The 24,507-nt window shown below is 44.3% G+C and overlaps 1 protein-coding gene across 2 annotated transcripts in view; it reads right to left on the reverse strand.

Annotated features, from left to right (window-relative positions):
- Positions 1-13,689, reverse strand: part of BMAL2 (basic helix-loop-helix ARNT like 2) — a 94,545-nt gene extending 80,856 nt beyond the window's left edge. For both annotated transcript variants that reach the window (XM_073621736.1, XM_073621737.1), the window contains exon 1: positions 13,552-13,689. In XM_073621736.1, the coding sequence (XP_073477837.1) occupies positions 13,552-13,588 (37 nt within the window). In that variant the 5' untranslated portion in view covers positions 13,589-13,689. The remainder of the gene's footprint in view (positions 1-13,551) is intronic.
- Positions 13,690-24,507: the final 10,818 nt, after the last annotated feature.

Consider the following 24,507-nt stretch of genomic DNA (forward strand, 5'->3'; position numbering starts at 1 on the left):
TCTAAAGAAGAAATCAGTATACATACCTTTTTTTTAAGCCAATCTGACCCGATCCAACGCTGAGCTGTCAGCTGGGGCTTCAGTGTGGAGCCAAGTGCTCCTGGTCTCTGGAAAAATTGTCTGCCACAAAACCAGGCCCTGGTGCCAAAAAGCTTGGGGTCCGCTGGTAAAAACATGTTTGTTATTTAAAAATAAAAATCCCTTTACAATCACTTGAAGGAAAATTTCTGATCCATTTCTTAAATCTACAAAAATTGTCTAATGTGTGAATTTCAAAAACTAAATTTTTTTTTTCTTAAACATTTCTATATTTATTTATTTCTTTTTTTTGTGTGTGTGAAATAAGTTGGATCTTCATCTGGTGGTGCAGTGAGAGGAGTGAGCGGACGGGTTAATTGTAAAGCAGAGCGGAGATCGATAAACACACAATACAGGCTTATAGCGGACCCACCCTGACCTACTTCTCCCGACAGACGAGGCCTAGTGATTGCAGGTGGTGAAGACGACACTACGTGTTTGTTTCCATAACATGCCAAGAGTCTCCTGTCATCCCTGACACACGGACACAGGAGGAGGAGGGGGTCCCTGTTAAATTTTAGGACCTGTTCACACCGATGTATCACATTAACACACTGTGAATACATACAGAAACAGGTGTACTGCAGTGATACATTGCACAACAACCTTGTGAGCGGAGGGGGAGCTGTGTGAATTCTGCCTTGGATCCAAGTGGATGGAGATTTTATCTCATTGATGGTCCTAGAGTAGTCTCCTACCAGAGGGAGAATCTACAAATTTTTACATGGAATGCAATAATAAAAATATGGAGCAGCATGCTTGAAAAAAAAAATCACATCAAAAAGAACTTTATGCCCCTTCACACTACACGTTCCATTTAAAGCTTAACTCCAGTCTTGGACAGTTGTACAGACTTCTCTGCTGTGCTGAAATTGCTTACTCCGATTTCACTGCACACTGTGAGCTTCTCACAATGTGCAATACAGCCCCCCTCATTTCCTGACTGGAGGACGTCTGGCATCATCTAACCTTTTCTTTCCCAGTGTAACTGTCCCTGTCCCTTTATAGCTCTTCCCCTCGTGTCCATGGGATAGGGGGTGGCTATTCATAAATTTGTATGTATTTAATGTGTTTGTACTCACTATATATAGATTTGATGGTTAACCCTTTCATGCCTTATGCCGCATACACACGACCGGACTGTCTGGCAGAAAAGGTCCGACGGAATCATTCCGTCGGACATTCCGATTGTGTGTGAGCTACATCGGACTTTTTCTTTCTAAAATTCTGACAGACCTAGAAAGAGAACATGTTTCAAATCTTTCCGACTGAATCAGTTCCTATCAGGAAAACCGCTCCTCTGTATGCTATTCTGATGGACCAAAAACGACGCAAGGGCAGCTATTGGCTACTGGCTACTGAACTACCTCTTTCTAGTCCCGTTGTACGTCATCGTGTTCTAAACGATTGGACTTTGGTGTGATCGTGTGTAGGCAAATCCGTTTCAGCCGAACTCCGTTGGAAAGACCGTCAGAGTCCATTCTGATGGAAAGTCCAGTCGTGTGTACGCGGCATAAGCTTATTTCTGAGTGACATTTGTTGCTTACAAGTTAAAATTCATATTTTTTGCTAGAAAATTACTTAGAACCCCCAAACATTATATATATTTTTTAGCAGAGACCCTAGAGAATAAAATTACGTTTGTTGCAATATTTTATGTCACACGGTATTTGCGCAGCGGTCTTTTAAACGCAATTTTAGGGGAAAAAAATACTGTTTCGTTTTTAAAACGAAACAGTAAAGGTAGCCCAATTTTTTGTATAATGTGAAAGATGATGTTACGCTGAGTAAATAGATACCTAAAATGTCACGCTTTGAAATTGCGCACACTGGTGGAATGGCGACAAACTATGGAACCCAAAAATCTCCATAGGCGATGCTTTAAAAAAAATCAGTTACCAGGTTAGAGTTACAGAGGAGGTGTTTTGCTAGAATTATTGCTCTTACTCTGACGATCGCGGCGATACCTCACATGTGTGATTTGAACACCGTTTACATATGCAGGTGTGACTTACGTGTGCATTTTTTTTTTTGCTGCGTGAGCACGCTTTAAACATTTTTTTTTCTTATTTATTTTATTTATTTTTACATTTACATTTAAAAGAAAAATTCACTTTTATTGCTGTCACAAGGAATGTAAACATCGCTTGTGAGAGTAATAGGTGGTGGCAGGTACTCTTTATGGAGGGATCGGGGGTCTAAAATACCCCCGAATCCCTCCTTTGCACTTAAAAGTATTCAGATCGCCAAAACTGGTGATTCCGAATACTGTCATTTTTTTTTCAAATCGGCGCCATTGGCAGTCGAGTAAACGAGTGACGTTGTGATGTCGCTTCCATGTTTTTACATAGGAGACTCGAACGAAGCCGTTTCCAGCTTTGTTCCAGTCTCAGGATCGTGAATCGGGTCTCCCGGTGGGACGGGAGGCCCGGGAAGAGCAGCGGAAGGCGGCGGGAGGGGGACCCCTTCAAGCCGAGAACGCAAATTTGCATACAGTCAGCGCTAAGGGGTTAAAGTGGTTGTAAAGTCAGAAGGGTTTTTATCTTAATGCATTCTATACATTAAGATAAAAAGCCTTCTGTGTGCATCAGCCCCCCTAATACTTACCGGAGCACCATCTCTGTCCACGACCTTCTGGGACTCTCCCTTTCTGATTGCCTGAGACACAGCAGGGGCGCCATTCGCCCCCACTGGTGTCAAAGTCAGTTAGCCAAACAGGAGAGAGAGGGGGCGGGGCCGAATGGACACACAAAGCTGCAGCTTGGCTTAAGTACCCCCATAGCAAGCTGCTAGCTGTGGGGGCACGCAACAGGTGGGAGGGGCCAGGAGCACTGAAGAGGGACCCGAGAAGAGGAGGATCGGGGCTGCTCTGTGCAAATCCATTGCAACAGAGGAGGTAAGTATAACATGTTTGTTTTTTGTTTTTATAGAAAAAAAAGAAAACAAGGCTTTACAATCACTTTAACACTAGGTATTGAGTCAGTTGATGAGATGTTGAGGCCATGAAGAAGCAGCTGCAACCGCGAAACGCGTAGGAAGTTCCTGAACTTATCTGACTGCTGCCATCTTTCTGGTTTTATGTACGGTGGGATTGTATCACCCACCCGATGTAAAATGTTTTTTAATGCTTTGTAATAAAGATATGAAATTTTTAGCACGTAGTGTTTGGTGATATTTGACATACCAAGGGCTGTCGCTAAACACCCATTATCTCCTATTCTTTCAATTTTGACCAACTGTGCCTGGCCCACCTCCTTCATTTATTGGATTTCAGTTCTGTCAATCATGGAGGCACAGCATGACTTGTGGCTCTACCTAGGGTGGTCTGCATGTAAACACAGCATTGCCTAGGAACACCCACTCTGTCAGACCGACATCCACCCAACAAAACATATTGATATTTGCATAAATCCTCCCCCAAACCAGCCCACTGCTTAAATCCTGGCTGAGGGCTCTTGAGAAGAGTGCAAGCCCAGGTGCTGTGATGTTTTCATGAAGTTATGTATAGCGCCCTGCTGGCCCCTCCCACCACCCATGATCTGTCTGCTTTGCATAGAGAAGCACAAGGAACCCGTGATTACATCGCTAGTCTGTCTGTAATAAAAACAGAAAGGTTTTTTTTTAAATGTCATTAGCATTTTGATGGGGGGGGGGGGGGACCAAAGTAGACAATGTATAATCAGATTAAACTTGAGCTTTAAACATGTTCAGCATTAAAGTGTTACTAAACCCACAACAGTAAAATCAGTCTGTATATGCAGTAAAGCATGCTTGTTATACTCACTGTGGATTGTGTAAAATGGCTGTTTGAGCCTATCTTCTCTGATCCTCCCCTTCTTCCACAATCCCCAATCTATCTCGTAATACAACAGAGCCTTTGGGGAAAGCTGCACATGCTCAGTTTGGTGTGCATTGCTAGAGAGTTTTTTTTTTTTGGGGGGGGGGGGGGGTACATGTGATCAACACAGGGCCAATCAGCAGTGTCCAGACAGGGGGTCAGGGGTCATGCAGTAGGACAATCAGGGGAGAATGAAAACGCCTACGACAAGTTTTAACCAGTGCTCGGCCGGACACTGATACAAGTCACTCAACTGCTATATACGGATAATGAAAAAAGGGTAGTTAGCAGTTTATATTTACTAAAACTATTGCATTTCTATGTGCTGTGTACTGTGGGAGATATAGTGACTGCAGGGTCCTGGGTTTAGTAACACTTTAAGAGACCATGCAATTAGACGAATAACAATTAGTTTGTCAAAGCACTGTGCAACATAAACCATTGCTATTTATTTTTTCTTCATCCATTGATGAAGCTCAGTGCTGCTCATCACCTGCAGCCTATTTCCAGCCATTTCCAATCTATATGCATTCCAGCAATGGCTGAATAGCATTTCACAGGGCAGGTTTTCTGATGGTGACAACAGTGGACCGTGCCTGCATGTGTAGAAGCAGCCAGCCACTAGTAGTCCCCATTGGAAGCCTGTGTAACAGGGCGGCAATGCAGGAGCACAATCTGGAGACAGGGCCACAGTGTTGTCATCCTATAAACAGGAAGTGACTGATCAGGGACCTTCATGGCAGGATCGCCAGGGATTATTTTAATGAAATCTACAGATTTGTAACACATATAAAATGACATTACCATTTTAAAGCAAATATGCTATTGTAGTTATTGGGTTTAGATACATTTTAAACTACAAAGATGCATCGGGCTATTATAGACATGTTCAGAGTGTGATGAAATACATTGTATCTCACAGAGTAACATGAATCATCTTGTTGCTCATTGGCAGCCATGACCCATCTGCTTATTATTCCTGCAGAACTAGCAAAGTCTTCTCTATTCCCTGTTCCAGGCGCAGATAATCCGCCCAGCTCTGGAAGCAATTCATGCTCTACTAAAACCAAAGAAGCACTCTGAGGAGGCTGTGTGACCCAAATCCAAAGATCCTAGACTGGACAGTAGGCGGATTCCGATGAGGTTCAGGTTTTCAGGTTATCACCTACCACTAAGTGGGCCTCACTCAGACACAAGAATATAGACACTTGGGTTGTTTTTCCATTTGTTTGTTTCTATATGTAGGGCAAGTCTTGTTGCTCAGAATCAGGTCAACCAGAGGGAATTATGGTCATAATATGAGGGCTTTGGGGGCTTCAGCTAACAACAGTGGAGGACAAAATTAATAAAGGGCCCATGTGCACTACTCATTTCTGGGCCCCCTAGTCAACTACTGACTACCAAGTAAAAAACATATTCACTGTTTTTCAATGGACAGCTAGAGAAGGCCCCATTCACCCATGCAAATGGAACCATAAGGCCCCTTTCACACGGAGGCAGTTTGCAGGCATTTTAACGCTAGAAACAGCGCCTGAAAACTGCCTCCCATTCACTTCAATGTGTGCTTTCACACTGGGGAGGTGCGCTTTCGGGACGTTAAGAAAAGTCCTGCAAGCAGCATCTTTGGGGCAGTTTATGGAGCGCTATAAATAATGCTCCAAAAACGCCCCTGCCCACTGAAATGAATGGGCAGCAAAAGCACTTTGAAAGCGCCGCAAAACGCGTCTTCTTTCCTTTTTTTTTTTTTAAGGTCACTTGACCTTGAAAAAAAAAAAAAAAAGGAGGCCAATATCGCCTGGAAAACACTGCAAAAGCTCCACTAAAACGCAGCTTAAGCATTGCAAAAATATCTGGCGCTGTTTTAGCGGTGCTTCAGTGTGAAAGGGGGTCTTAGTGATTATGTGCAACAGACACAGCAGGGGTTCCCAGCAATCGGATGCGGCCAGCAGCCCCATTGAAAGCAATGACTAGCCCTGAAGGTAGACAGTCTGCATCCAGGGCCGATCATTTGCAGGTAATCGCTCCTTGATAAACTACATGCTAGCAGACAATTAGCTGCAGGAGCTGTCAGCCTTCCATTCCTTTTAAACAGGACTGCTGCCCACAACGAGATGCCAGGAACCCCTGCTGGGTCTCCTGTATGTAATCGTTAAAGTGGTTGTAAACCCTGTTACACCACTTTTACCTACAGGTAAGTCTATAACAAGGCTTACCTGTAGGTACCGTGAATATCTCCTAAACTTGCACAGTTAAGGAGATATTCAGTATATGCGCTGCTGCCGACATCATTGGTGCATGCGCACTGAGGAAATGGCTCGCTGGTGCCGTTTCTTCAGGACTCGTGACGTGAGTGGCGGATCCCACGCGCATGCATGGGAGTGATGTCATTGCAGCTCAGGCCAAGCACAGCGCCAGAGCCGCCAACCCCGAAGTAACTCCAGTGGAAGATGTCGGCCGAGTACTTGGAGTGCCGATGATGATTCAGGGCTTCATTCTGAGGCAAGTATTTCATAATGAGCTAGTATGCAATGCATACTAGCTCATTATGCCCTTGTCTGGGTTTGTTTTTTTTTGTTTTGTTTTGTTTTTTTTTTGAGGTTTACAACCTCTAACTGTCATATTGGCAGGAGTGAATGGGGCTCTAAAGTGAGCCATGTCCACGTATATGTGACAATTGGAGAGGTCCCAGCACCCATCTGATCTACAACTTGTAGGTTACTTTCACACTGAAGCAGTTTTCAGGCGTTTTAGCGCTAGAATTAGCACATGTAAAGCGCCTAAAAACTGCCTCTCATGCCTCCCCAGTGTGAAAGCCTGAAAGCTTTCACACTGGGGCGAAACACTTAAGGGGCGGTGCGCTTGTGGGACAGGAAAAAAAGCCCTGTAAGCAGCATCCTTGGGGCGGTGTAGGAGCGCTGTGTACACCGCCCCTGCCCATTGAAATGAATAAGCAGCGCTTCCAAAGCGCCTGAAAAGCGTTTCGGAAGCGACGCAACACAGGCACTATTAACCCCTTCTTCGGCCGCTAGCAGGGGTTAAAAGCACATGAAAAGCCCAGCTAAAACTAGCGGCGCTTTACCGCTAATGGACCCGCTAAAGTAGTTCTACAGGCAGAAGGTTTTTTACCTTCCTGCATTCTATGAAGGCTCGGGAGCCTGCCTGCTTAGCTGCCCCATTGCAAGCTGCTTGCTCTGGGGGTACTCGACTAGAGGGAGGGGCCAAGAGCGTCGGCAAGGGACCTGAGAAGAGGAGAACCGGGGATGCTCTGTGCAAAACCACTGCACAGAACAAGTTAGTATGACAAGTTTTTTATATATTTTTTTTTTTTTTTTTTACAGAAATTTTTACCTTCAATATCACATTAAGTGAGCTGCAGAAGGAGCTCGTCTGTGTCATACATTTGTGAACACAGCCAATAACTGCATAGGCATCAGGATTTAGATGACCGTATGTCATCTCTGAGCCAGCATCTGAGTAAGTGACCCTGGGTGATGCCTTAACAAAGATGGTGCCATTCTCCTGGAAAGAAAAGTTGATGAAGGCAAGGTGAGAGATAATACATGCCTGGAAGTGTTACACTGCACTTGACAATTATATCTAATGATAGGTCCACTTTAAACCCTTTGCCACTGCAAGGAAGAATGGAAAAGTAGGTTTTAGGGATTCCAAGAGCTTTTTTGATTTCTCACTTTTCAATTAGACGGAGTTCTTTAAGAGTTGCCAGATGTTAAATCTGACAATTTGTCAGGGACACTTGGCCAATCATCACCTTTCAGGAGAAAAGTGTGAAACTGATGTTTGTTTCAAGAGACAACTGAAGGAACAATCTGGAGCGAAGTGAGGACAGCCACGCACGCTCCCCGCTGGGCATTCCTGCCTAATAGAAGCAGTTGGCACACATGACGTGAAATAAATTAACCGTTTCACAACGCACACTGAGGTTCTCCGCATAACTTCCAGGAGAACAACGCATATTCTAGACAAAAATTAAACCCAACGGTAACACCAGCGAGCTGAAACTGATTACCCTCATTTGTGTGGCGGGAACAAAAATCACATCGTAGACAGCGAAGGACGCCACCAGCTAACGAGTCTTTTACAAGTTCAACCAACAAGCCAAAATTTTCTCATAAAGCGGAAAACATGGTGAACTCATTATCCTTTGTCTCGTATGCAGAGCCATCACGTACAAACCAGTTTTAAAATAAGTATAAATGCCAGTTATAAAAAAACAGCTGATGTTTTGGGTGACCGCTGGATGGCACAATTAGTATCTCTTGAAGGTGCAGATGATGAGATTTCCCAATAGTTTCTCTCTGCCCCCTCTCATAATAAAGGTGTCACCCTCTCTCCTAGATGAATATCCTTCTTATCCATCTATGGTAACACAACACCATCAATGTTATCACTGACAATAAGAACATTTCGCCATTGGGGTGCCAGAAGCAATAAAAGGGTCATGGTGTAATTGGGTGTAGTTGGCCTTCAAAAGCTGAAGAGTACAAGAAAAAAAAAAAAAGCTGGGTTTGGGAGTCCAAAAGTACTGATTCTGTCATGAAACACTAAAAGATACCAAGCCAATACGTTTCAAGAGCTGCAATGCTCCCCTTCATCGAGGCTCAAAGTGCTTGTTTGAAAAGAGCAAGAGGCTCGTATGGAGTAAATAGAGGGTGATTGAGCTTGGAAGTTGAAAGCTTTAAATAGGAACTGAACTGTGGAAGCAGTGCCCAAAATCCCAAGCAGAGGGCAAAGGAATGATCTCAGTATTGCCTGTAGGCTCTCTGCGGCCAATCTTAATAAACTTACCATATCTTGTCCTTTACTTTTTCTTTGGCCATATTTTTAGATGCAAGGCTTTTTTGTGTAGAGCTGCCCCCCTAATGAATGATGATCTGATAACTGCAGGAGTAATATTTAAGAAGTAGTAGAAGATCTACAGAATGAATAGGTAGGAGCATGGTGATCCTTGCACTGCAGGCCCTCAGGTACAGCTTCCACTGCAGCAAGAACAGTGAGCAGCAGAGAAGTGAAATTTTACTCCACAAGACTAGCAGTATGAAGTAACAGTGCTTATATGATCTCAAAAAACAGATATACAGCTATGAGGCTCAAGGCACAAGTTTTTTCAGAGTCCTTGGCAGCACAGTGGCTAAGTGTTTAGCACTTCTACCTAGTACCTACCTAGTAGAACTAGGATCGTCAGTTCAAACCCCACTGCATGGAGTTAGCATGTTCTCCCTGGACCTGTGTGGGTTTCCTCTGGATGCTTAGGATACTAGGGCTGTTTGACCATTCTTCCAGAAGCGCATTTGTGAGGTCAGGCACCAATGTTGGACGAGACGGCCTGGCTCGCAGTCTCCGCTCTAATTCATCCCAAAGGTGTTCTATCTATCTATCTTCTGGGAAGGCTGTCCACAAGGTTTAGGAGTGTGTCTATTGGAATGTTTGACCATTCTGCCAGAAGCGCATTTGTGAGGTCAGGCGAGAAGGCCTGGCTCACAGTCCCCACTCTAATTCATCCCAAAGGTGTTCTATCAGGTTGAGGTCAGGACTCTCTGCAGGCCAGTCAAGTCCCTTTGCCCCAAACTTGTTCATCCATGTCTTTATGAACCTTGCTTTGTGCACTGGTCCAAATCATTTGGTGGAGGGGGGATTATGGTGTGGGGTTGTTTCTCAGGGGTTGGGCTTGGCCCCTTAGTTCCAGTGAAGGGAACTCTTAAGGCGTCAGCATACCAACACATTTTGGACAATGTTATGCTCGCAGCTTTGTGAGAACAGTTTGAGGATGTCCCCTTCCTGTTCCAACATGACTGCGCGCCACTGCACAAAGCAAGGTCTATAAAGATGAGAGAGTTTGGGGTGAAGGGACTTAACTGGCCTGTACAGAGTTCTGACCTCAACCTGATAGAACACCTTTGTGATGAATTAGAGTGGGGACTGTGAGCCAGGCCTTCTTGCCTGACCTCACAAATGCGCTTCTGGGAGAATAGTCAAACATTCCAATAGACACACTCCTAAACCTTGTGGACAGCCTTCCCAGAAGAGTTGAAGCTGTTATAGCTGCAAAAGACAGGGCAACTCAACATTGAACCCTACGGACTAAGACTGGGGTGCCATTAAAGTTCAAGTAAAGGCAAGCGTCCCAATACTTTTGGCAATATAATGTATGTAAAGGTGCTATAATAAATAAATAAGCACAATTTACATTTCTAGATATTGCCTGTCACATATCACATTTTCAAGGTCAGGTCCACTTTAATCCCTTCCTCCAATGTTTGTCTGTGTTGTAGCCCCTGAAACGCGTTGGCTTGTTATCTTTGGACTTCTATAAACAAATACTTTTGGACATCTATAAATGAGATATGGCGCTCTTGTTTTCTTAACTGTGCATTCCTATAGTCGCACCCAAATGCCTTTGAGATCCCTTCATGTTAGAGCTGCCTAGTCATTGCATTCTTCAGTATGGACTTATCCTCACACTAAAAAGCAAAACTATCTCTGAATCCAGCGCCTCCCCCTCATATTTCCCCAAATTTTAAAAAGTAAAACTGTCACACAGGAAATATACCCAACCACACTCTGTCCAGGTTCCAAAAATTTTCTGCTATCAATCTATCCAATCAAGAGCCGAGAACCCCGGGCAGAGAGGTACAGCAAGTCTCCACCGAGGGAACCAACGGGCTCAGGTGAGTAAAACAAGGGGGCTGGGGGGCTGGTCACTGGCAGACGTTTTTTCATCCTTAATACATAGGATGCATTTAGGTGAAAAAACACAAGGGTTTACAACCCCCTTAACATCATGCTGGCAGCTCCGTCCAGAAGTAGATAGTGACCCTGGATGATGCCTGAACAATAACTGAGCATAGAGTGGTCACAAATGAGTGAGTCTCTCTATCTGGGGTTCCGGACGTGTTGAGGTATGTGCTGTGCATCTACTGGAGGACGTGATAATACTGTTTAAATGTGTATGTCATCTTGCTCATGTTATTTTTTACCTTTTGTTAGAGCTGGATTACTAGTTTGGTGGTCTCATATTTATCCCCTGAGGAAGCTATCACTGGCGAAACATGTTGGGAATTAACACTCATTTGTGACCACTCTTCTCTTTCCCTCTGGGCCGCCAGCAACCCACTGTACTAGATATGCTCAGTTATTGTTCTTAACAAATGTTGACATAGTCTGTATGTTGTTTGCCATATGTTAATTGTATTAAGAAAAATAATTACAATTTTAATATATGTTGATTCAGTTGTTGACAGCACCGTTATAATCCCACTCCTCCATATCCAAAAACTAGTCTACGGCACGTGGTGCATTACGTTATATATGTTCCAAGGGTAGCCACAACACTCTATTCTTGAAGTAAATGCAGAGGAGGAAGATCAAAAACTGCAGGTGTTTTTATTGTCAACTTTTCAATGAAGCTCAGTCCATCTTTTTCTCTTCTGCAAGACCCGTGGAGTCCCCCTAAACCAGTTGTGGAGATATATATATATATATATATATATATATATATATATATATATATATATATATATATATAGTGATTTTAGTTGTTACTCATCGCAATATATAGATTTACAAATTACAAGATAACAGGAATTGTTATACAGAATATGGTACAGGATTACAAAGTACTGCACAGAATAGAAGGGTAAATATTCTATAAAGTAATGTATAGGTTCCTATACTACTGTACAAATGATATTATTGGAAGGTATAATGTATAGGATCCTATAGTATTGCACAAATGATATTATCAAATGAAGTAACGTACAGTATAGAGTTCTATTGTACTGTACAGGTGATCATTTTATCAGCGTAATGTATAGGATCCTATAGTACTGTACAGGAGATATTATCAGACAGTGTAATGTATAGGATCCTATAGTACTGTACAGGAGATATTATCAGACAGTGTAATGTATAGGATCCTATTGTACTGTACAGGTGATAATATTATCAGAGTATTGTAAGCACCCTATAGTACTGTACAGGTGATCATATCACAAGGTATAATGTATAGAATCCTATAGTATTGAACAGGTAATGTGTACGATCCTATTAGTACTTTGCAGATGATAATGCTATCAGAAGGAGTAGTGTATAGGATTTTAGAGCACAGTGCAGGTGATTATAGGAATTTCAGACACAGTAATGTATATCCTTAAGGACTCTGCTGGTGGTAGTAGTTGTTAAAATAGATAGAAATGCAGTGGACTATAGGAGTACTTTAGAGGTGATAATAGGAGGTATTATAAAAAGAAATGCAAAGGATCATGAAATACTCCACAGGTAAAAACTGGAAATATTACAGAAAGCAACGTATACGATTATACAGAAATCTATAAAGGATGATGGGAAGGTATTATCTATATACAGAGTAAAGTATATGATGCTATATAAAATGAAATAAAGCCTCTGTGTCTATGGGGCAGAATGAGGTAAAATAAGCTGTTGTACTTTTTTTTACTCTTGTTTAGAGCACTGCACCAACTTATACATAATAGGATGCTATAGTATGCTTCATGTGATGATAAGGAAGTAATATATGTAGTAAAGCATGGAATCACAGTAGTCTATAGGTGATAACAGGAAGTATTATAAAGAACAGTGTATAGGATCACACAACACTATAAGTGATTAAAGGAGATATTACATAGAACAATGTATACGAGTCGTCAGTACTCTATAGTGGATGAGGGGGTAATATATTGTCAGTATACAGAGCATTGTATGTGGTATTATAGAACTGTAAAGGTGGTAATAGGGAGCGTATGTTGTATGGGATCAAAGCGCTCACTAGAGGGGATAATAGGAAGTATTAATAGAGTATCATATGGAACAATCTAAAGATCCCGGAGAATCCATAGGATCATGGCGAGTATTATTATAGAGTAATGTTCAGTATCATACAACATTGTACAGGTGAGATCAATACGTATTTTTCTAGTATAGTAGTAATGTAGAGGATCACATAGGATAAAGGGAAGTATTATACAGAGAAATGTGTAGTAGAGGAAGAATTATTCAGGACAGTGTATAGATCGCACAGAGCTCATATATATATATATATATATATATATATATATATATATATATATATATATATATATATATATATATAACAGAGTAATGTAAAGGATGACACAGTACTCTATTTGAGATGATAGAACATACAATGTATAGGATGAGTACTCCAGGTAAGGTAGAATGACACTACAGAACACCGAATTATATATAGGGGGGGGGGGGGGTAGTGGGAAGTATAGTATGGAGTGATGTAAAGGATGACACAGAATTCTATGGGAGATGATAGAACATACAATGTATAGGATGATAGAGAAATCCATATAGGGGGACAGTTGGAAGTAGTCTATATGGGAGAAGGGGGGTGATCGGAGGAATTATATAGTCGTGTAACATATAGAATGTATAGATGTCACAGTACTCCATGGGGGATGATCGGGAACAATGTACGGGTGTATGCCGTAATCTATAGGGGACATGATAAAGTCTATACGGAGTGATGTGTAGGATGATATATGGGGCGGCATACAGACGGAGCGCTAGTAAGCAGCACACACACGGTGCGATCTCCGCTGTCAGCGATGACAGGCTGGACATACACTCACCCGGCAGCTCGTCTCCGTCCCCCCCGGCTGCTGTCATCTTGATCCCGGCCACCCGGCATTGAGCAGCCCGCACTGCCGCACGGTCCCGCCCCTTCCTTATACCCCGCCCACACCCGTCCAGCGGCCAGATTATTGCTGGGATCCTTCCCGCGAGAGTGACAGGGGGTGGGACCATATGTTTCCAAGACAACCGCAATGCTTCCCGTGAAAGGAAACGCCCACTCTGCAAGCAGAAAGCGGCGTGCAGACAGGCAACTCAAAGAGAATAAATAGCGCAGCCAGAGCCCCGATCCCAGCCAGGGGCCTCAGACGGGGCCCCGATCCCAGCCAGGGGCCACAGACGGGGCACCGATCCCAGCCAGGGGCCACAGACGGGGCACCGATCCCAGCCAGGGGCCACAGACGGGGCACCGATCCCAGCCAGGGGCCACAGACGGGGCACCGATCCCAGCCAGGGGCCACAGACGGGGCCCCGATCCCAGCCAGGGGCCACAGACAGAGCCTCGATCCCAGCCAGGGGCCACAGACAGAGCACAGCCCCCCGCTCACACCAAACATCTAAATATACAAATAAAATACATAAATTCAATTTGTTATACAAGCAAAATGATTTGTATCTCTGCCCACACAGTACCGGGATTTACACTGCTCTGCTATAGAACAGTCCTTTCTGGTGGCATGTCTTTTCTCTGCTGCAGTTTGATGGGACATTGAGAAAGCAGCAACAGACTGACAAGCTGATCCTCTGTCTGCTCTCTCCTCCTGTCCCCTTCCCTCTCCCAGTCTGAGTACTGCTGTACAGGCAATTTCAACAGCTTGAAAATACAGTAAAACATATTTAGGTATTTCTGTTATTTGTATTTAAAACACACACCTTGTTTTTTTTTTTCCCCCCAATGTTTATTACTATGTATGTAGTTATGTATCTGTCAGAAGTTCAGCTTAATTATAAGAAGAGTCTTCTTCAGCCACCCAAAGTTACCAGTCCGGTTTGCGCAGTGTGCAATACAATGTAATTAATTAGAGTTTATGTCAATTCTTCCAGGAAGTGGTCATGTGACCTGTATTCTGGGAATCGGCACAAGGAAGTTCTGGCTTTAAAGGGACCTCATGTTCGGAGAAACAGGCAAGAAACAAAGATCCACATGCCGAGCTGCAATTTTTAGTATCTGTTGTCGCTCTCTGATGAGGATGATGAAAACATCAAACAATGAGTAAAGCCATTGGCTCCTGCTGCTGATAGTCAAATCCTGTGAGGAGGGAGCAAGGGGTGGGGCCCTGCTGCTCTGTGTGTGTCAATGGACGCACACACAGTCCAGCTCAGGAGCAAGCCAGGAGGTGTGTCACCATAGGAAGCAGCTTCAATGGCACCGCTTCGGAGGAAGTTTTGCCTACAGCCACGTGCTTAGCCAGTGTGGGAGAACTTTATTGCAGCCATTCAGGAGTTAACACATGGTGCGGAAATGTAGGCGCAGGCAGAGGCGTTGCTAGGGGGTGGCTATAGCCCCGAATCTGGGGCCCATACCCCTGAGTCTCTAGGGCAGGGGTTGGCACCCGGCCCGCCACAGCTAAATGCAGGCACCTGGCCCGTGGAAATTTTCGCTGCTGTCCCCTTCATTGGACAGTGGCGAGCGCCCAGTATCACAGGGCTGGATGGGGGTGGGAACCGCAGGAGTTAACTTTTTCATTAAACAGCAGGTGATTGGTTGCTGGACAATCCTAGCAACCAATCACCAGCCTGTTAATGTGAAAAGTTAACTTCTGTAGTTCCTGCCCCCATCCAGCCCTGTGATGCCGATCTCAGATGCTCTGCTTGCTGTAAACCTGTGTAAGGTAAGAGTTCTACTTACACAGTGTGTGTGGTGGGGTGCAGGGGGTGCATTGCTCGGCCCTGGTGAGGCTGCATTGCTGGACACTGGTGAGGCAGCACAGATGGGCACAGCTGAGCCCTGCATTGTTTATGTAGCCAACTCCTGAGCCCTGGGCCTCTCTGGGGACCCTGATGTAAGGGGGGCTCTGGGGACCCTGATGTAAGGGGGGGGGGGGGCTCTGGGGATCCTTATGTAAGTAGGAAGGCTCTCTAGGGAGCCTGATGTATGGGGGGGTGGGCTCTCTGGGGACCCTGATGTAATGAGGGGGGCTCTGGGAACCCTGATGTAAGGGGGGGGGGGGGCTCTGGGGATCCTTATGTAAGTAGGAAGGCTCTCTAGGGAGCCTGATGTATGGGGGGGTGGGCTCTCTGGGGACCCTGATGTAAGGGGGTGGGATCTCTGGGGACCCTGATGTAATGAGGGGGGCTCTGGGGACCCTGATGTAAGGGGGTGGGATCTCTGGGGACCCTGATGTAATGAGGGGGGTTCTGGGGACCCTGATGTAAGAGGGGGTGGGCTCTCTGGGGACCCTGATGTAAGTAGGGAGGCTCTCTAGAGACCCTGATGTAAGGGGGGTGGGCTCTCTGAGAACCCTGATGTAAGTGGGGGGCTCTCTGGGGACCCTGATGTAAGGGGGAATCCACACTCAGAGATATATATACTGTACACCCACACATATATTATATACATGTGTATGACTTTCTTTACTTCACTACTATGGGCTCTAGCCCCAGATCTTTTGTAGCCCTAGCAACGCCCCTGGGCACAGGATTACCACCCAAATGTGGACCAATAATAAAAGGGGGGAGAGGAGCTGATGCCTGGATTTGTCACCTCCCCGCACTTGGTCTAGAGCTGTTGCTCAAAACAAGCTCCATCAATGCCTGATTAAAAGAGCCTCCAACCCATGTGTGCGCCCAGGAAGGGGAGTCAAAGATGCACTAACTCGATTCTTCCAGATACAGAGAGTTGTTCAAAGAAGGGTGGCTCTAGAATTTGGGTACAAATATCCATAAGTACCCCCTGCCAACACAGATCAGGTAGAGGCCACAAAAAGGAGGACTGGTGCAATGAGGAAATATGGGAATACATTCAGGTACCAAAACCCCCACCACCACTCTGGATCTGCTGAGTTCTGAAAGGACTTTGGCGAAAGCTTGGGAAATGAGACCAAGAACGCTTTGTGAATATTTGGGGTTCAGAGGGCCAGATGAAGCAGGTCCCAGACACCAATTTCTAATTGTAAATGCCTTTGCATGGCTCCTAGCTGTGCAAACTATGATTATGTTTGAGGATTTTTATATCTCCTACCTGTGAATACACTTTGCATGACACCCAGTTGTGCAAACTCTGCTAATGCATGGTCCTCAGTTGTGCAACTGCTTAAGGGTGCTGTGGATCCCTGTCAACAATTTGACTTTTTGCTTACCATTGTCACTGGGCAAGTTTCTTGAACCAGTGGACTGCCCCTACGTCAGGAAGGATCCAGTCTTGTGTACAACATCTCACCCTCAATAACTCTACGGGTGCAACCAAGGATAAGAAAAGCTACTTGTTGTAGGGCAGGCAGTCATTAGCCTGGGCTGGCTGCCCATCTACTTTGGCCTGAGTCAAGAGAACTCTATTCAACTGTCTGTGAGTGGACACCTCCTACCCATCTTCCATACAAGGAGATCCTTGTGTGTAAATGTGATTATCTCCAAACCCCCTCCTTTTGCGCTTTGGGATCCCATGCTCTCGGGCTCAACAACTATATTTCAAATTTTTGGGAGGTAGAGTCTGAACTGGCCCTGGATACAGCCTCAGCCAATCCCTGGTCAGGGAAGTGAGCAGCAGGAGGCTGGGAGGTGTATATAGGGGCTGGAGCAGAGAGTAGCAGGGACCTTTGCCTGCTGGAGAGTGACCCAGCCTGGAAGTGCTGTTAAATCTTCCAAGGCTCTGAGAAGCTTTAAGAAGTCCTGGAAGATTCTAGCTCACCAAGAAGCTGAAGGATCAACCCCAAGTCACAGGAACACCCGGGCAACATCCAAAGAGGATCTTTCTGAGATACTTTTGTGCCAGTGTCAGCTGAAGCAGGAAGAAGGCCTCCAGATTAACCCAGTTAGTAGGCCTTAGAGAATTCTCAGGAAAGAGACTGTTGCCTTTGCACCCCTTTTTCTAGAGGGACTGTTCCAGACCTGCTGCCAGGGCTGTGTCCATAGTGGGAACCCCCCCTGTGTTGAGTCATTACTACTTTATGTACAGAGGTCTCTGCTTTATGTCAGTTAACCATTGCAAGATAGCATCCTCCAAGTTGCTAGTTCTAGGTATCCCAAAGTTCTTTCCCAATCCCTAGCCCAGTTCTGCAAAACAAATAAAAAGACACCACCCTGCCTGATTAATGTGTGAGGACTGAGTGGGACTTGGCTGAAAATACCCCATACTTGGCTGTTTGCACCATCAAGCGATCAGAACCTGGGTTTACAGCAGGACCATAATAGAGGGTCTGCGCTACAGTAACAACAAGGTAGGATGGGATGATGCCATCTCTCGGAATTTTTCAGTCATGGTTCAAGAAGTACATAAATGGCCTACACCTATATCAAGGACATTATTTAATTTTGGTGAAAGCCACACAGTTTGTTTTTTAATCTACAGATGCCTGTTACCATAGGCCATTTTGTTTGGTAAATGTGAACTATGCCTTTACAAAAACTGAGGGTTTTATATCACTTTAAAGCCGCTTAAAGAATTTTGGTTACAATATTGCCTACAAGATTTCCCCTCATTTCCTGTCCCAGTGAACAAACAGGAAGTGAAGACCTTTCCAACAGTGAGGCAGATGACCCTTTGTATCCCAAACTATACTGCTCATGACACCAAAAGAGCCTGGTAACTACAAGCAGGACTACACCTACAGCAGGACTGTGACAACCCATGGGAGGATTGGATTAAACACCGCTAGCAGTAATTCCTTCTAACACAGAGGATAAGATTTGGAGTAAAGCAGGACTTTCATTGCATCTTTACACCTTTTCATTTTCACTTGTGCTTTCACTTTTTTTATTTTTTTATTCTTTATTTAAGGATTTAAGGGTATGCAACACAACACATTAGTATGACTTGACAGCATAGTCCTAACAAAGATTGTCAGCGGTGACACGATGGAAATAAAAATAACATAGGTTAATTGTCATTAATCAAACTATATACGCTATGTCAATTTGGTGATAAATCGTGTCTAACAAGTCAGGGTCATATTACATTTTAGGGAAAAAGCCATAACCGCGTGTAGAAAAATAGTTGTAGGAACATGGCTCACATGTACATACTAAGAGGTTTAGATCACCTACATGCACGCATCATTTGTAACGAAAAGGCAAGTGATGACCCTCTTCAAAAATGGGGCACCCCGCTCACCTCAAAAAAGTGGCGTACCATATGGTCGGTGCCTACCGAAAGGCATTTTTGGATGTTTTTTTTTTAAAGAAGAAAGGTGGACACACTAGGTGTCTAAAAAGGGAAGAAGAAGAGTAAAAGCGAGAAAAAAGGGGCAATGCAAGAGAAAAAAAAAACATGTCCCAGTATAGCCAGCCTGCTTTCACATTTAACGCAAGTTAACACGTGCGGTAATGCGCACATAACAATGGTGGTTAATGGGCAGTGCAATACTTTGCCATTCATTCTGACACCAGAATGCATATATACAGTGTAAAGCAATGCACCCACCCTTAAAGTGTTACTAAACCCAAGACCCTGCATTCACTATATCTGGTCTCCCACATTATACAGAACATGGAAATACAATAGTTTTAGTTAATATAAACTGCTAAATATGTACCTTTTCTCATCAGCAGTATATAGCAGTCTTGTGACTTCTGTCAGTGTCTGGTTGAAGCTTGTAGGAGGAAATTTCATTCTCCCCTGATTGTCCCATGAGGCTGCAGGACCCCTGACCCTCTGTCTGGACAGTGCTGATTGGTCCTGTGCTGATCACATGCACCCTCCCAAGAAAAAAAAAACAACTCTCTAGCAATATACACCAAACTGAGCATGTGCAGCTTGCCCCAAATGCTCTGTTCTATCAGGAGATGGATTAGGAACAATGGAAGATGGGGAGGATCAGAGAAGACAGAAACAAACAGCCTTTTTACACAATGCAAAGGATTAACCCTTTAGATTCTATGGTAAGTATAACAAGCATGCTTTACAGTTTACTGCATATACAAACTCATTTTTCTGTTGTGGGTTTAGTAACACTTTAATGCAGAACTCTAAAAAAAACCCTTTAAGATAAACTGAAAAAAAATAAAGCAGCTTTGCCACAATACTGACAATCAGTCCACAGCTTTCCCCTGCAGTACTTCTTTTCCAACACAAGGTGTCCTTAGTTTCCCAGGTTGTATGATGGCCATTGGCCAGCATCATTCAGCTACTTCTTGTGAGCCCAAGCCATGACTCGATCCTGAAGGAGAAGAAGCACAGTTACCAGCCGGTTTTCTGTCACTCTGCTCTCTCCTAGTATGTTCCTTGGCAGCACAAACTGATTGGGTCCTTGTGCTGCTTCTCCTTTACAGTGTCTAAGCTCTCCTGTAAAGTGACTGCAAAGGGGTCATACTAGGTCAAATTCAGGTACTAACACGGCTTGTTTTTAAACAAGATACGTTTAAAGTAGAACTTCTACCTAAAGGGAAATTTACCCTTCATGTCCCCTCTGCCCCCATGACATTTGATACGTGATTTTTTTTTTTTTTTTTTTTTGAGGGGGGAGCGGGTACTTAGTTTTGATAGGTACTCACCATTGTCACTTTTGCGTGGATTGCCTAGGCAATCTGAGCAGAAGTTTGCCCCCCCATACACATATGTAAATGTGGCCATGTAGCAATGTGACAAATTCAACATGGAAAATTAAATTGCATGCTGGGAGCCAAACTGGGTTCTCAATTTTCAGAAGCATGTGACTGAACTATATGCCAAACTCATGGATAATCAACCGCATCAGAAAACTACATGCCTCAAAATTATTTTACAAGCAGTTCTAAAAATCAAAGTTGCATTCTTGGCAAAAACTTTTTTTTTACTAGCCCTTTCTTCCACCCATCATCTAACCCATCCTACTAGACATTGTTTTCCCCTTACTATGTGAGGCCAGATATACTTCACTATCCAGGTTCTTAGTCACCACTGATTTTGGGTGTAGAGGAACACAAATCCAGCGGTGTGAAAGAAGCCCAAGTTCCCCTGTCTGTACTGTCCCCCTGTGATGGCATTGTACCATTCTGGAACCTGAGAGAACCCCACTGCAGGCCATCCTATAGGAAGTGTCCACACCCAAAGAAGAAACCAAGCAAAAAGTAAACAGAAGAGGAGGAGACTCAGAGGTGCAGTGTAAGGTGACCTCGGCTGTATTTTTCTTACAGCAAATTTCTTAAAAGTGTATACATATTCTTAGTTTGGAAACCCTTTAAGGGGTAAATCATTTGAAAAAAGCAATGGCTCTGTGAAATGCACACCGAACGGCAAAGCGTGATTGTCCGAGTTTCTCTTTCTCATCTACTCACGTAGGCATGTGCACAGGGTGTGCCGGATGTGCCTGGGCACTCCCTAATCATCATGTGTGCATTAGTGTAGGCGAACCAGGTGCCATGGCAATGTGTGCTGTACAGAGTGGCTGTTCCTGGTAGTGACAGAGAGGTTTGTGCCCTCCTCCCGCAGCTGTGTTGTTGGAGAGTATGTTGCTCTCTGGGTGCCTGCTCTTTCTCGCTCTTACCTTACTTATTGTGTCTGTTCCCTCCTCCCATCTCTCTCCCAGGGGCAATGTTACACAAGGGAGAGAACAGAGTGCAGCGCTCCTCCCTCCCTTCTGGATGATGTATCTCAAAGGATTGGGTGAAACATAGTGCAGAGGGGCAGGAGTGCAATGAAAATTAATAGAGCTGCAGCCTGTAATGGGCACAATTCCTTGCTAAGGAAGGAGAGGAGACAGAACTTTTTGTGGGAATACCACGAGATACTGGGGGTGGTCTAGGGCCCCATTCACATTATCATGTAGTGTTCCCGCTATGCGATTTTGACAGCGTAATTGTGTGTTTTGCATAGAGCAGCCCATTCACTTGAATGGGCTGCCCTGTGCATGTTTGTTGGCCCAAAAGAAGCTCCTGTTCCTTTTCATGTAAAGAAGTAAAGTTCCCCCTTATGGGCCTTTAAAGGCTCTGGTGGTGATATAGCTACACCAGAAAATTAGTCATATGAAGAAGTATTATAAAAAGTATAATTTATTCTGACAATATAAAGAGACAATGCAGCAAAAAGAAAGAAAAATCGTGGCTATACCAGTTACACATTGACATGACCATGTGACTATATACTGTTAGGGGTCCCGGACCACCGTGATGCGGAATCCAGGTGCCACACTCAACGCGTTTCAGAATCGCTTCCTTCTTCAAGGGTGTATCAATTAGAGTCCCTTCACACCGAGCCGCCCATAGCGTCGGCGGTAAAACGCCACTATTTTTAGCGGTGTTTTACCGTCGGATTAGCGGCGCATTTCGGCCGTTAGTGGGGCGCTTATACCCCCGCTAGCGGCCGAGAAAGGGTTAAAACCGCCCGCAATGCGCTGCAATAGCGGCATTTTGTCGGCAGTATCCCAGCGCTGCCCCATTGATCTCAATGGGGAGCAGCGATGGAGGAGCGGTAAACACACCGCTCCTTCACCGCTCCAAAGAAGCTGCTGACAGGACTTTTCCTGACGTCCTGCCAGTGCAGCGCTCCAGGCTTTCACACTGGAGACAATGCTGCAGCTGTTTGAGGGCAGATTGTAGGCGATATTTTTAACGCTATAGCGCTTGCAAAACGCCCTCGGTGTGAAAGGGGTCTTAGTGAAAGCATTCATGCTACAATGCAAACAGATAAAGTTTGAGGAATACAGTATATGTCATATAAACATAGAAAGTAAAGTCATTGCCTATTATGGTAATTTATACCAGAGCAAACTTACATGTTGACAATGAGAAAACACATAATAGCCACGAAATTATAAATTCTAAAAACAGCAGAATCCATCCAGGAGTTGCTCATGTGCCGGGACCAATCACCATACCCAGGAATCGACCACAAGAGGCCCAGCGAGACCAGATTTAACGGAACGCGACCAAAAGCAGAGCTGATGTGCGATAGGGAGGTGTTTAGATTGTAAGTGGTATGGCTGTTGGATAGAGAGACAGAGATGTGTTTATAGTCAATACGGATCTGTATATATGGCTATGCAGACATGACTAAATTTATATTCTATTATCCTAACTTTGTCAAGGAGGAATGATAATAGCCAGTGTATATATATATGTACTGTAATGGGCCGAAAAAACATATGTGTTCACATGTACATGCAGTAAAAATAATGACTATGCCCACATGTCCATCCATATACAGGATCGCATACATGAGCCTAAGCGGAGCCAAAGAAAAAAAACCAAAGTGTCTGCAATCTACCACAGACATCCATATATATTGTATGCACAGTAGCAACCCCTTCCCTTATGCGAGCCAGCTACTAGCTGTATATAAAGATCACAAGGGGAAAGAAGATCCTTAGTGGTGGTTTCATACAATGAAAGGAGAAACAAAAAGTCTGTGCAACTATAACTGCAGCAATGACCAAAAAATCAACATGTTTGAAAACAAGGCGTTCACAGTGCTGGGCTGGCCGTCTAGTATGTACGGTCAGTAGCAATGTCACTAAATTACTCACCAGTAGAGATCATTCAGTGAAACGTCCCCTGGAGGATGAAAAGGCACCCACCCTGTTGATGGCGTGGGGTGACTAATAGAGCTACTTAAATACCCCCCATGTATAACATAGAACCACGCTGGGCTGGTGTGCGTTCCATGCTGGCCCCCGGGAGCATGGCGCACGGCCACCTGACCCAAACCCACCCCACAATTGCTGGGCAACCAGGGGGATGAGAGGTCGCCGCCTGGAGAAACACACACCCAAGATGAAAAAGCTGCCACCCTCTGCAGCCAGAATGGGTGGCATACGTGCACCGGGTGGGCATCAGGAAGAGCCCATGGCATGGACAGGGGGCGGGACAGAGATAGCCTTGGATGGAGAAAGCTGTGCACCAAATATTTTTTATTCCAGTCACACCGCCCCCCCCCCATCTTAACTCACATTGGAGTAATTTTTTATTCCAGTCACACCCCCCTCATCTTAATTCACATTGGAGTAATTTTTTATTCCAGTCACACCCCCCTCATCTTAATTCACATTGGAGTAATTTTTTATTCCAGTTACCCCGGGGTGGCTGGAATAAAAAATTACTCCAATGTGAATTAAGATGGATTTATCACCTTGGAACCACATTCATCCCCTGGTATGAATGAGGCTACCAACTTTAAACCCTTTTTAGAGGGTTTCACCTCAGGGGGTTGGGAAAGAAAAAAATGGTCCCACTACTTATTAAAATTAGTGGAGGGGCTAAATGAATCACAGCAGCCCAATATTATATTCTGGGGTAGTAGTAGTTTTTTTGCCCATAATGAGTAGTTGACAGGCCCACTGAGTAATTCTTCATTTTCGATCTATTAGCACTGCAAATTTCCTTAGTTACTTTGTATATTTTCCCCCCAATTTTCTGCCCTGATACTGTTGTTATCCATTTGATTTGAGTGTTCTTTTGCCATCAGTCTGGTCTTTAATATATACTATGTATATTTATTGGAACTGTAATCCCGCTAGTTACCATGTAACATCTCTGCCATATATGTGGGGAATTCTTTGGATGCTGTTATTAAGCATTCACTGCATATATTGTACAATTATTAATAGTTTTTTCATCCTGAAGCTCTGATCACTTCTGTAGTTCAGAAGGCAAGTGTTCCGTCAGATTAGGGACCCATCAAATCTTGTAACGGAAGTGACGTTCCATCGCAGCCATCTTGGTACACCTGCACTAAGCCTACAGCCTGAAGTTGTCAAGTGGACATCTTTTTACACCCACTGAAGTCTTGCATTTCACACTTATTTTTACCAGTAAACTGAGCTTATATTGTGAAATACAGTATTTATAAATCCATGACACTGTTTTGATGTTGAATTTTAAAAGCA

The sequence above is a fragment of the Aquarana catesbeiana genome, linkage group LG03 (assembly GCF_042186555.1).
Source record: "Aquarana catesbeiana isolate 2022-GZ linkage group LG03, ASM4218655v1, whole genome shotgun sequence".
In the NCBI taxonomy this organism is placed as follows: domain Eukaryota; kingdom Metazoa; phylum Chordata; class Amphibia; order Anura; family Ranidae; genus Aquarana; species Aquarana catesbeiana.